Consider the following 14892-nt stretch of genomic DNA (forward strand, 5'->3'; position numbering starts at 1 on the left):
GGGCTTATGCCCGAAACGTCGATTCTCCTGTTCCCTGGATGCTGCCTGACCTGCTGCGCTTTTCCAGCAACACATTTCCAGCTCTGATCTCCAGCATCTGCAGACCTCACTTTCTCATCTCCGGTATACAGCTCAGGTTCCCACCCCCCTGCCATACTAGTTTAAACCCTCTCGAACTACTCGTGCAAAACTGCCACCCAAGACATTGGTCCCCTTCCAGTTCAGATGCAACCCGTCCTTCTTGTACAGGTCCCACCTTCCCCAGGAGGCATCCCAATTATCGGCATATCTGAAGCCCTCCCTCCTACACCAGCTGCACAGCCACGTATTAAGCTGCGCCCTCTCCCTGTTCCTCGCCTCGCTATCTCGTGGCACCGGTAGTATACTAGAGAACACTACTCTGTTCATCCTGCTTTGCAGCTTCCATCCTAACTCCCTGAAATCACTTTTTATATCCTCGATCCTTTTCATAGCTATATCATTAGTGCCAATATGTAACAAAATTTCTGGCTGTTCGCCCTCCCCTTTTAGAACCATATACACCCAATCGGAGACGTCCCGGACCCTGGCACCAGGGAGGCAACATACCTTCTGGGAATCCCGATCCTGACCACAAAATCTCCTGTCGATTCCCCTAACTATCGAGTCCCCTACCACGAGTACTTTTCTATTCTGCCCCCTTCCCTTCTTTGCCACAGTGTCAGGCTCAGTGCCAGAGAACTGACTGCTATGGCTTTCCTCTGGTAGGTCATTTCCCCCCCCGCAGCAGTATCCAAAATGGTATACTTATTGCTGAGGGGAATGTCCACAGGGGATCTCTGCACTGTCTGACTGTCCCCTTTCCTCCCCCCAACTGTAACCCATTTATCCTTGTCCTGAGCCTTAGGAGTGACCAACTCCCGGTAACTCCTCTCAATTACCCCCTCAGCCTCCCAAATGATCCGTAGTTCATCCAGCTCCAGCTCCAATTACCTAACACGGTTTTCAAGGAGCTGGAGTTGGGTGTACTTCCCACAGACGTAGCCAGCGGAGACATGTGCCATGTCTTCCACCTGCCACATTCTGCAGGAGAAGCAAGCAACTGCCCTAGCATCCATACCTGGCTTATCTGAACACCCACTCAGTACTAAAGTAGAAAGCTTAGTTCAAGTTGCTATAAAAATTAATAACAAACTTATATCCAATAGAGGAAGTTTAGAATGAACATTACCTTATTAACTAGGTTAGAGGAGGAGGGAGGGTGGGAGACTCTACAGTAGTAGAGTCTCGGGTTTAGCCGCCTTGCTGATATATATGGTCACTGCTTTCCTTCCCAGCTGCCCCTCTGGTCCTCGTCACTTCCCCCGCTGGTCCCGCTCCTGTCCCAAGTGGACAGGGTTGTTAAGAAAGCATATGGTGTTTTGGCTTTCATTAACAGGGGTATTGAGTTTAAGAGTCGTGAGATCTTGTTGCAGCTCTATAAAACTTTGGTTAGACCGCACTTGGAATACTGAGTCCAGTTCTGGTCACCCTATTGGCGACATTGAAAGATGTGGATGCTTTGGAGCGGGTTCAGAAGAGGTTTACCAGGATGCTGCCTGGACTGGAGGGCTTATCTTATGAAGAGAGGTTGACTGAGCTCGGACTTTTTTCATTGGAGAAAAGGAGGAGAAGAGGGGACCTAATTGAGGTATACAAGGTAATGAGAGGCATAGATACAGTCGATAGCCAGAGACTATTTCCCAGAGCAGAAATGACCAACACGAGGGGTCATAGTTTTAAGCTGGTTGGAGGAAAGTACAGAGGGGATGTCAGAGGCGGGTTCTTTACACAGAGAGTTGAGAGAGCATGGAATGCGTTGCCAGCAGCAGTTGTGGAGGCAGAGTCATTGGGGACATTTAAGAGACTCATCGACATACATATGGTCACAGAAATTTGAGGGTGCATACATGAGGATCAGTGGTCGGCACATCATCGTGGGCTGAAGGGCCTGTTCTGTGCTGTACTGTTCTATGTTTATTTTCTTCAGTCACAGAATATGTGCACTGTTGAAAAACCCGGCATTCAATGCCCATGTAGAAGTGAATTCTCAAAATTGGTGCTAAACTACTTTCTTCAACTGTAATTGTTCAGGTGGTAAAGCTACTTCCACAGTGCTTGTGGGTGGAGAGCTGCAGGGTTTTGAATAATCAAGAGGGCCTTGATCCTGGATGGCATCAAGCATCTTGAGTGTTTTTGGAGCTGCACTTCAGTGAGGTAAGTGGAGAATATAGTATTCTTTTACACAGAGTTATGCCTTATGGAAGACTTTGGAGAATCAATAGACAAGTTATTTATCACAGAAGACACAGCTTCTGACCTTCTTGTTGCACAGTAATTACATGGCAGCTTTGGCCAGCACTGGGCCCAGGATATTTATGGTGTAAGATTTGACAATGGGAATGCCATTCATAGTCAAGGAGAGATACAAGTTGACTCTTGAGCTAGAGATTGTCACTGTCTGATAGTTGTGCAGCACAAATGTTACTTATAAATATAGATGTACTCCATCTGGTTGAGGAGATTAGAAACAGAGGCCATAATTTAAAAATATGGAAGATGCCAGTTAGGACTGAGATGAAGAGAAAGGTTTTTTATTTAAAGGTTGGTGAATCTTTGGAATTCTCTATCCAGAGGGCTGTGGAAGCTTAGTCATTGAGTAAATTTAAAGCAAAAGTTGATAAATGTTTGATTATTAATGGCATAAGGATAATCCAGATAGTGAGTGTAAAAATGGGTTGAAATATTCAATCAGCCTTGATTGTATTATTGCCCTGTTCCTACAGTCTCATGTCATCAGAAAGCACAGATTTAAGCAGACACTTAAGCAATCTGAGATATTCATGAAACCAACATTAAAAGCCACAAATTTTCTCCCAGAAGGGAGAGTCCAGCAGCATTTCTGTAGCCAGGAAATAACTTTAGTATTAAATAAAGTTTGAATTTAAAAAGTCAGTTGAATAATTTTAACTAACTTTACTAAAATAAAAACAGGTGCATTAAATTACCCTCAATAAATTGAGGCTGATATAAATCTGCAAACACTACCACAATCCAAACTTTCACCAAATAGAATATTTCAGAAATCTATGTATGAATAAGTTAGGCAACTTGCAATTCCTGTTTTCACTTTACACTTATATTTTTCAAATGATCAGAACTTGACTTTTTTAAAAATTCATTCACCCACGGGACATGGGCATTACTGGCTGTCCAGAATTTGTTGCCCATCCTTAGCTGTCCTTGATAAGGTGGAGATGAGCTGCCGCTTGAACTGCTGTAGTCCACATGCTGAAATTAAACCCACAATATTGTTAGGGAGGGAATTCTAGGTTGCTAACATAATGACAATGAATGAAAGGTGATACATTTCCAAATCAGGCTGGTGAGCGGCTTGGAGGGAAACTTGTAGATGGTGGTATATCCAAATATCTGCTGTTCTTGTCTTACTAGGTGGAAGTGATCATGGGTTTGGAAGGTGCTGACTAAGGTGAATTTGTGCAGTGCATCTGGTAGATAGTACACACTGCTGCTACTGAGCATTGGTGGTGATGGGAGTCGATGTGGTGACAATCAAGTAGGCTGCTTGCCCTCCATGGTGTCAAACTTCTTGAGTGTCGTTGGAGCTGCACCCATTCAGGCAAGTGGACAGTATTCCATCACACTCCTAACTTGCCTTGGAGATCATGGACAGGCTTTGGGGAGTCAGGTGTGAAGTTACTTATTGCTGCATTCCTAGCCTCTGACCTGCTCCTGTGACCACTGTATTTCTACAGTGAGTTTAGTTGAGTTTCTGACCAATGGTAATCACCAGGATGTTGATTTTGGGGGATTAATTGAATATCTAGGGATGGTAGATGGATCGTCTCTTATGAGAGATAGTCAGTGCCTGGCATTTGTGGCATGAATATTACTTGCCACTTTTCACTGGATGCTGTCCAGGTCTTGTTACATTTGAACATTGGCTACTTCAGTATGAGGAGTCGTAAAAAGTACTGAACATTGTGCTTTCATCAGCAAACACCCACACTCTGGCCTTATAATAGAGGGAAAGTCATTATTGAAGCAGCTGAAGATGGTTGGGTCTAAGACACTTCCCTGAGGATGTAGAGGACTGACATCCAAAACCAACAACCTATCTTGCTCTGTGCCAGGTACGACTTCAACCAGTGAAGAGTTTATCCCAATTCCCATTGATACCAGTTTTGCTAGGGCTCCTTAATGTATCAGTCAGTCAGTCAAATGTGGCCTTGATGTCAAGGACTGTTAGATTGTTAGACTCACTTGACCTCTGAAATACAGCTCTTTTGCCCTTGTTGATTCAAATCTGAAATGAGGTCCAGAGTTGAGTGGCCTTGGCAGAACGTAAACTGGAAGGCTGGTGAGCAGTCTTTGTAGCTCTAAGCACATATATGTGTTGCAAGGAATGAATGGCAAATCAGACCCAACCACAACTTATGCAATTTCTTATAGGCCATCAAATTGCCCAACAATTTTGTTAAACACAACTTATAAAACGTTTGCTTCCTAACTGTAACTCCCTATTTCAAACCACTTATTTATGTCCAGCTTAAAATGAGCAAAACAGGAAACACAATAGTCTGCACAGCACATGACAGAACTAAGGCTTTCTGTTTAAAATGGCTGTGCTAATCTAGCACAGCAGCAACATAAGTTTTAGGACAGACCACTGACTCATTAGTATTCCTAACAGAAGCCAAAAAATACTCATGACTGGATCTCTATTAAAAGCATACCAAAACAATGACTTGCTTTATCAGATTTAATCAAGAATGCACATTTGGCTTAATACTAATTAATGTATTTTGGAATTAAATACTAAATGCTTAATGCATGACTTTAATATATACCATAAAACATTTCCAGATTTCAAAACCATCAGAAAAGATGATGCAAAGCAGTTCATGCAGGATATGGGAAACAGAACTTGTAGAGAAACAGCATGTGGCTATCTCTGTTGTACATTACCTTCCCAACTGCCAGTCCACCAACAACAGAGGAGATCACGCCAAGTACTTTGACCATCAGAGTCTGCAAGACAAACAGAACCAAAACTCTGAAGAGCAACAGTTCTTTACAAAGGGAGGTAGGTCAGTCCGCAATGAGGAGAGTGGACAGAAAGCTACTACTCCACCTGCCTGACCAGCCTCTTGAAATCGCTCTTCAGTCTACAGCTTCTTTTGCCATCAAAAGTGCCAGTAAATAGCTTAATCATACCTCCTTCCTTCCCATTAAAATGTTTGATATAACCCACAGAAATATTCATGAAGCAATATGCTTAGCCAATCTCCAAGCCAAGTTTGAACCCAACTCGCTACTTTGCCTTGGACCCCATGGCCTTTGTTTTTGTCAGCACTCTACCAAAAGCCCTGTTAGAATTGATACAGCATGTATCAAATTCACTAACCCCACTCTTGTTAACTCCTCAAAATATGACATCACGTTTATCAGATCTAACCTCAATAAATCTGTGCTATTAATCAAGATTTATTCTTTCATCAAAATTCTTTCCAATAAGTTTCCACAGTCCAGGCTTGGCTGCTAGACCTGTAGCTATATGTCTTATTCCCTTCTCCCTTTTGAGACCTATCTACCGATTTATAATAGTTTACCATCACTTCCAGGCTGTTGTACCCCCTGCTATTGTTTACAAAACTGAGATTTTCACGACATTTTTAAACAGCATGTACTTTATTGAATGCAGTTTTAAAAGCATGATGTATGCTGTGACCGAAGGGAAAATGTGACTTGACAGATTCTTGGGAGTTGTCAGAAAGATGGTGTTCGGAGGGTCCACACAGGATGAGGATGAGAGAGGAAAAGGAGACTGCACATGGGATAGATGTTTGAAAGGACAGATTTTGTTTGCAGAGATGGCAACAGATTTGTGAAGAGGTTAGTGTCTTGATAACATCACCTGGTACAGTGTCAGAAATTAAGCTGATCATCAATAGTCTAATGGAGATATGATGATGAGAGTTGGTGGTACGGCTCCAGGACAAAAATAAGTCCCAAGTTGGAGAGAAACTAGAAAAAGATGCATGTTCAAGGAAAAGAAGAAAAATGCACAGACAGATCAAAAGATGTTCCAAGTCAGACAGTATCATTTTCCCTTCCATGGGGTGAATGAGAAAGTTGGCAAGACGACGAAGTAACTGGGTGAGATGGTCCTGGAGAGATAATGACTGAGGTGGGAAGAATGAAGAAAGTAAACTAAGTAGATCAAGCAGGTATTTAATGGTTTTGACTTGCCAGCAGCTTATCTTCCCAAGGAAGAGAAAGGCTTGTTTCTTGACTAGGAAACTAGGGAGATCTGTCTGCTAGGGTGGAATTATCTCTATTTGCCCAAATTAAGAATATAGATAAGCAAAAGAGGGTGGATACAGAAGCCGCCACCCTATTCTTTTCTCTGACACACACCTCCTCTCTGACTCCTCCTTCCTATCAGATCAGAAAGTAAATTCTCCCTTCGTAGCATTGGATTCTCCCTTCGTACCATTGGATTCTCTGAAGACCAGACATCCAGCAATAATATCTAGGACCCAAAAACAGCTGACATCTAATTAGCAATGTAGGATTTGAATAGTGGCCCATGATTCACCAAGCAACTTACCGGTTGTCTTGTACCTACTTGACTGGAGCTTGATCCAGCAAGCTCTCTCACTGGCAAGAGTGAAGAGTCAGTCAGCATTGACCATTCCTGGCACCACATTTAATGCTTTGAGCATGAAATCGTTATCTTTGTGACAGAGAAAGCCATGAGTTTCTCATGATTAGAAATTGAGGGACCAGGGTTTCAACTAGCTGGTTGGTCATACAAAAACTATTGTAAGCTTTCTTTGCATGTCAGCATGTTCATAGTACAGCCAAATCTCAAGATGAGTTGCTAAACTGACCATGCACTATAAAAATTCAATTGCGCATCCTGTGGATTTACAAGAATGAAGATGTGTACAGAGTGGGAGATGGTAAGCATTCTATTCAGAATAAGGAACAAAAGTCATTGCAGAACTAACATGGCGAATGGGAACCAAAGACTACACAGTACTTATTTCACTTCCCCTGAAAGGAAAACATGCAATATATTGTGAACAAATACGCATTCAAAATCAGCATTATTTTTCTCCTTTTCCCTTCTCTTTTAAGTAAATCAATATAGAACACATTTCCTGCATCCAGATCACTTTTATTAGCCATATTCAATTTATGAATAGACATTGCTTATTTGAAAATATGACAAGTTAATTAGAGTGACACATTGTTTCGCCCTTCAGTTTCTTCCAGCATGTAATGAGATCATACTTGATCTATCCCTCAACTCAATGTATCTGCCTTTGATTTACATCCTTCAATGCCCTTACCTAACAGAAATTGATAACACAATTCATTTTCAAGTTTCCTCACTGGATAGCAAAGGTATCTATTCAATTTTGTTGAATCCTCCTATAATTGTATCCCCTCGATATAAAGAAGCTAGTAGTGAACTATCATAAAGGATACAAGTTTAGGCAATCTGACCTCAATGTAACTCTTCAAACCAAGGTGTCAGTCTAAAGCCCCAGTTTCAAGAATAAATTAAAACATTAACTTAATGCATTATATATATGAACAGAGTTAAGACATGGAGACAGCCAGCCAATTCAAATCAGCCTTTCTATCTCTGCATTCACTACACAATAAAATTATATTGAGGACCCCCAAATACTCACTCCAATGGTGCCTAACTAGAATTCTGAATAATCAATCCCCGACTTTGAAAATAATTAGTTTCCAGAAATCAGTTTGTACATTAAACAAAAGACTTAAAATGTTATTTTGCATTTTGTTAGCAAAGAAAAAATTAAACAACAGGATATGCTGATTAATGTTTGTGCTTTAAATCAAAAGTATGCATTTTTGGCCAACATTCACACAAAAGACAAAGTTAAAGGACAAATTTAAGAAAATAACAAAACTGGCTATATTATTTAAATGACTTTCATGATGTACTGTTTCGCAGGCACAAATTTGAACTCCTTGGTTGCTTTTCAGAAACATTGATTAGGGATACCAGTTCACGCACTCAAAGGCAGCAATACTTCTAACTCCGCTCTCTCTGGGCTTCTGGATGCTGGCATATCAGATTAGCCAGGGAGCTTTCAAATCTTCATACTGTCTTAACAGTAGCCCAGAATCATCTCAAAAAAGCCACTAATTCTGGCTCCATCCTGATAGACTGATCAACTCTGAGGCCTCAACTACCATGTAATTGAACATAGGATCTCTTATAGAATTTCTGGAACTAATCCCCAGGTACTGACATCATTGAAAGCCAACTTCGACTTTCCATTTAAACAATGCTCTTTATGGGGCTGCTGTGTCTGACTCTAAGGCTTCGCCTGTAATTTGCCTTCTAATTGGCCCCCTGACCTCACAAACAAAGTTTGTTTGACCTGTTCTTTTCCGTTAATCACAAGCTGTCCTAACATAGAGTCATAGAGATGCATAGCATGGAAACAGACCCTTTGGTCCAACTCGTCCATGTCAACCAGATATCCCAACCTAATCTAGTCCCACTTGCCAGTACCAAGCCCATAACCTTCCACACCCTTCCTATTCATACACCCATTCAGAATGCTCTTTAAAAGCTGCAATTGTACTACTTCCTCTGGCAGCTCATTCCATACACACACCACCCGCCACATGAAAACGTTGCCCCATTGGTCACTTTTATATCTTTCCCCACTCACCTAAACCTATGCCCTCTAGATCTGGACTCCCCCACCCCACGGTAAAGACTTTGTCTATTTATCCTATCTATGCCCCTCATCATTTTATAAACATCTATAAAGGTCATCCTTCAACTTCTGACGCTCCAGAGGAAACAGCCCCAGCCTGTTCAGCCTCTCGCTATAGCTCAAATCCTCCAATCCTGGCAACAGCCTTGTAAATCTTTTGTGAACCCTTTCAAGTTTCGCAACATCCTTCCGATAGGAAGGAGACCAAACTGCACGCAATATTCCAAAAGTAGCCTGCACAACATCCACCAGTCATTTCCAGCTCATTAATCAATTTTGAATTAAGAATAAAAATAAAAATTATGAAAAAATCAGCAACAAGAAAACCACCATTTCAGAAGGTTGTGGGTCACACTCAAGATCCTTTGAGCAAAAATATCTAATTGACAATTAGCATCTTACTAGTATAATTTACAGAAATGCTTCCCAGGCTAAGAAATTTCAGTTATGAGGATAGAGTGGAGGGATTGGAACTGTTCTCCATAGAAAGCAAAAAGCTGAGGGGAGATTCCAAAATCACGAGGGGATCTGGATACTTTTAGGGGTAAAAGGGTCAAAATTGAGATGGCAAACATTTAAAGTGATTTACAAAAGTAGAAAGAAATGCAAGAACAACTGTTTTCACACAATGAGTAGTTTGGGTCGAGAACACACTGTGGAAGTATAATGGCGGCATGTTCAATTCAGGCATTCAAGAGGGCATTAGATAATTATTCAAATACAAACCAAGTGTAAGAATATGGGAAAGCAGGAGGAGAACAGCATTGAGTCATGATACTCTTTTATTGAGCCAGTGCAGACATGGACCTCCTTCTGTACTCAACATTTCTGTGACTCAGAATACTGAGGAAATGCTGGATTGTCAGAGATGGAATCTTTCAGATAGGACATTAAACTAAGGTTTTGTCTGCTCTCTCTGGCAGGCATAAAAGATCCCATTTTGAATTTTGAAGAACAGGTGGGAGTTTATCCCTCAATAAGCACCACTATGATTCAACAAAAAGAAATGACAAAAAAATTATATTTATATTGCACATTTTACAACACAGGACTTCAAAGTATTTTGAGTTAATGGAATACTTCTGATATTAAGTAAGTATTGCAATGGAAACTTGTAGACAATTTGCATGCAGCAAATTGCCACATACATCAATATGTGAATGACCAGTATTGTTTGTATTTTCCATTAAAGGATTGATATTGCACAAGACACCAAGGATAGCTCAATTGATTGATGACATCTCCAATAATGCAGCACATTCAGTACTGGACTGGCATGCCAGCCTTAATTATTTTGCTCAAGTCCATGACATGAACCTAATCCTTGAGATTCAGAGGCAAGAGTGCGGCTGACTGAGCCACAGTGAATCATGTTGTAATTTGTCCATTGCTATTTGTTAAGGCTTGCTGTTCTTCCTATACTACAAAAGTGATTATATGTCTAAAAGTATTTTGACAACTTCGAATTATCCAGTCATCCTGAATGTATTGTATTCTTTGCATATTTCATAATTTAAATATTAAACCGTCAAATATCAAGTCATTATAATTCAGCTGTTTTAATTTAAAAAAAAAGTGCTGTCAATCACAAACTGCAGTTTTTCATGTAAGTCTTTTTCCAGCATACAACTTTTCAGTTGCCAAATTAGAGGTTAAGAGCAAATTCCACACAATTTACTTAAATCAAACATTGAACCTACCTTAAGTCGAACAACATGTGGGACCTTTACTCCATTAAGATAACATTTGATCTGGGGAATTCCACTGCCAGCTGCTACAGGCTAAAGCAAACATTAAATAAAAGAAGTCACAAAAATAATTCAGCATTGCCCTCCAAAATGGTCAGAATTTTTTTAAAAAAAGAAAAGAAAACGTTGGACAAACTCAGTAGACTAGGCAGCATCTGTGGAGAGACAAACAGCTGATATTTCAAGTCTGACACACTCTCAATTACCAAAATAGATATCACATATTTAATAGGATACTGTATCATATTGTTGCAAATTTATAAAACGCAGACATTTTGAATGTTAATTTCAGCATGCTGATACTAACATCCTTTATAAATTTAGGCTGAAAATACTGTACAGTCATAATAAATTTCACTACCTCTACAAATGCCACCAAAATAGAGCCAATCATCACAAAACCAGCATTCATTGATGCCCAAAGGACAAGTGAAATGGATAATCCACCTCCTTCAATAGCTTTATCGATATCTAAGTATTATTTAAGGAAAGATAATAGAAATCTGATTAAACATTTTGAGCAAAAATATTATACAATCATGAAAATTATTATGCAATCATAAGCAAAAACAAACCAGCAATTGTGATATGTTATGCAGTTGAAAAAAGAATGGAAAAGGATACTTTCTTTAACTACTTTGTACTTTTCATCAGCAAGTTTTTCCACAACAATATCAATAAAACAGGCTATCAGGCCAGTAAAGATTCCTATGAAGCCACAGACAACCCATCTTTTGATTTCAAGTACATGAACACCCTAAGTGAAGGGAAGAGAAAAACTGTAAATCAGTATCTGTATTAAATATCATTAGGCTATTACACAATTTCAGAAAAGCCTCTATAAATCAGGGTTGAAATTAAAAAGCATATAAATCCAATAGCTGCGGAACATGATACCTCTTGTTGACAGAAAATGAGTGACTGCACATATTTAGCTAATCAGGTAGCCAAATTATCAATTAAGAGGGGACAGTGGCATGACAGTGATATCACTGAACAGTAATGCAAAAATCCAGACGAATGCTCTGGGACTTGAGTTCAAATCCCATTAGGGCAGCTGATGGAATTTAAAGTCAATGTTCAAATTTCAATACTCAATTGGTAAATCTAGAATTAAAAGCTAGTCCTAGGAATGGTGACTATGAGACTATCATTAATTGTCATAATGGCTAATCTCATTCATTAATGTTCCTTAAAGAGGGAAGTCCATCATATTAGCTCTCTGAAGCAGATTAACAAGTCTCTCACAGTTAAAGGCATAATCGGCTGGGTAACAAATGCCAGTCTTACCAGTCACACACTCATTCCACGAAAGAATAAAAAGAACAAAATCAATTAAAATATTTCTAAGGCACTTCGTGAATGTACACTGAGTAGCACCTTCTGTATTAAGATCAGTCAGCTCACTCAGAAAAGTTCAGTACAATAACCAGTTATTGTAACAAGTCAGAATGAGTGTTTACCTCAACATATTGCAACTTTATTTCCACAGATATACATGCTGTTTTGGTGTGCTGACAATAGAATGGTAAATGAGCTAATAAAATTATGAAAATGAAGATCTTGCACCGCATCTCTAATATCAAACATATAGCTCAGGGCTCAACATCAGTTTGTCAAACTGTTGTGTCTTCGCTCATTGGCTTTAAAAAGATAAACCTCTTCTCATGCTGTGGCTTTCCCTCTCCTACTATGATCTTCCCGCTTTTTGGGGCACTACATTTGGATGCATAGCTTACATTTCGAAATAAACAAACTGTTGTAGTCTATTCACAGGCAAGTCCTAGTCATGTTCATTTTGCTTATGTTCAAATCACTCAAGCAAAGTTTTAATGCTTTAACCTATGACTAGTTGAATAAATACACTCAAACCAAAACCTCCTTTCCACTGTTGTACTGAATGCTGGTAGACTGCCAATGTTAGTTATTCACTATTACAGACAGCAGTTGATTTCACAAAATTATATGGGGTATATAAACCATTACATAATTGACTTAAAAGATAACTGAAAAACCTGTTTATGTACCTATTGACAAATACCAGACAATAAAAGCAAAACAAAAAACTCTTTCCCAGCCAGAGACTCAATTCTCTACTTTCATTCTCACGTGTCCATAATGCACCAGCTTCTTACATAGTTCAATTTTACTCCCAACTTGGTACACATTAGCTGGCATCTCACTGTGTAAGAACTGAAATGATACAATACTAAGAATTAGGGAGTCACAGAAAAGAGTAAATGAGAGGAAAGACAAACTTCAAATGTAAGAAAGCCTATGAAAGAGGGACTGACAGACAAGAAAATCATGAATATAAAACAGGCAAAATATTGGTTGAATGGCTTTTTTTGGTCTGACAACACAACTGTAAGTGAAAATGTATTATAAAACCAGATTGCAAAAAAGTACGTACTATTTTGCTAATGCGTCGTTCTTCCTCCATGAATAGCTGGTTTTCACTATTGTCATAATCAAGGCTCTAAAAAATAATGTAAGAACAAATTAAAATTCATTCTGTGACACAGTAACAAGAATTGACAAACAAAACAGTGGACAATCTCCTTTTTTTCCAAATTTTATATATTTACATGCAAAATTTTATAAACTTTAAATTCAGCACATACGTTCCAAAATAAGATCCTCAATGACTGACAACAGGAATATGGTGTAGCAAATAAATGTTCTGGTGATATTATACAGGCCAAATTCAGATACCACTGCAAGTTTAGAAATTATCTGCATTTACAAATGTAATTTAAAACCCATAGGAAGGACAGCCTTGAAAAAGTTCTCAGACCAAGTGTCTATTTACTTTCCATTTCTGAACGTTCCTTTTTAATTTTTGTTTTTGAGATTTGTATCATCTATTATTGCCTTTTTTCTCATTACTTTATTAGTACAAAGTACATTCTCAAAAGAATTAAACAATTTTAATACAAATATTTTATTCCACTTTCACACTCACAAATCTATATGAATTCTGTTTCAAAACAAATATCATTCACCAGTAATTTCACTGTTCATCCATTATACACATTGCCCACATGAACATATTTGAATTTAATGGATTTGGGTTGCTGAGCACACACGAACATCTCTGGTTATCCAGTGACAATTTGAGTATACAAATGGATGCTGGAGTACACCCTGCAATGTTATCACTTAGTAAAGAACAAAAAAGTGATCCCATTGTTACTTCCTGGGTATCTCAAAATCAAATTGGTATCGGCAAAATTGTCATGTGAAGCAATCATGCAATTAATTAAAAATCCTAGAATTTAACTAGAAAGAAATGATCTGTCAAAGTTAGGATTAATACACAAGGTTCTCTCCTTCCTAATTATTAGTTAAATTTTACCAGTTGAAGGAAGGTATTTTTTTCATGTGAAGGAAACCCTTTTCCACAGTGAGCCCATGATTTAATGCTCAAAATGGAGTGACTAAGAGAGAAAGGAAGTTAAGAAAGTGAGACCAGGGGTTGGGGTTGGTATAAGACCAAGGGCTCAGTCAGTTGCTGGAACTTCAAAGCTCACTCACTTTCAGACATGGTCATAATAAAGAAAGGAGGGGAAAAAAAAAGATTTGGAGCGATATTTTGGGTTCAGTCAATTCCAGAGCTCTCCTCTCCACAGTCACCATTAAGAGCCCAGGTGCACAAGGGCAACCCACTGGTTGATAAAACTTGTGTTGAAAAATGTGCAAATTGTCGAAAGTGAATGCTTCCTTCAGAACATAAGTTTGACAATAGTGTTGCAAGGTGTAAAAATGTAGATTGAAAAATAGATATCTGTAACTGGAAATTCAAAGAGCTTAGCAGACACACATCTTAGGGGCAAAGCTTGAATAACGTGTGATCTCTAAACCCCAATCTAAGTGTCTACTAAAAGAAAAATTTTCTTCACTCGCAGACACTTCCACCACATACCACAGGGGATACATCCACTGTTCTATTTTTAAAAACACAGTACATTTCTTTTAAATAGTTCATTCCTTTCTAATACCACATAGGGCAATCTTAACATGTTAATTGTCAAAGTTTGTGCGAAGATTTGTAGCTCGGGTGCTCGTTGCTGTGGTTCTGTTCGCCGAGCTGGAAGTTTTTGTTGCAAACGTTTCGTCCCCTGGCTAGGCGACATCATCAGTGCTTGAGAGCCTCCTGCGAAGCGCTTCTTTGATGTTTTCTCCGGTGTTTATAGTGGTCTGTCCCTGCCGCTTCCGGTTGTCAGTTTCAGCTGTCCGCTGTAGTGGTTGGTATATTGGGTCCAGGTCGATGTACAGCGGACAGCAGAAACGCACAACCGGAAGCGGCAGGGACAGGCCACTATAAA

At 39.3% G+C, this 14892-nt stretch overlaps 1 protein-coding gene across 1 annotated transcript in view; it reads right to left on the reverse strand.

Annotated features, from left to right (window-relative positions):
• The window catches only part of clcn7 (chloride channel 7), a 70176-nt gene that overhangs the window by 45033 nt on the left and 10251 nt on the right, over positions 1-14892 (reverse strand). Inside the window, exons 4-8 of the mRNA XM_043711567.1 lie at positions 12978-13043; positions 11189-11321; positions 10926-11035; positions 10517-10597; positions 5008-5070 (exon numbers count right to left, since the gene is read on the reverse strand). Of these exons, the coding sequence (XP_043567502.1) occupies positions 5008-5070; positions 10517-10597; positions 10926-11035; positions 11189-11321; positions 12978-13043 (453 nt within the window). The remainder of the gene's footprint in view (positions 1-5007; positions 5071-10516; positions 10598-10925; positions 11036-11188; positions 11322-12977; positions 13044-14892) is intronic.

This window comes from Chiloscyllium plagiosum, chromosome 21 (assembly GCF_004010195.1).
Source record: "Chiloscyllium plagiosum isolate BGI_BamShark_2017 chromosome 21, ASM401019v2, whole genome shotgun sequence".
NCBI classification, from domain to species: domain Eukaryota; kingdom Metazoa; phylum Chordata; class Chondrichthyes; order Orectolobiformes; family Hemiscylliidae; genus Chiloscyllium; species Chiloscyllium plagiosum.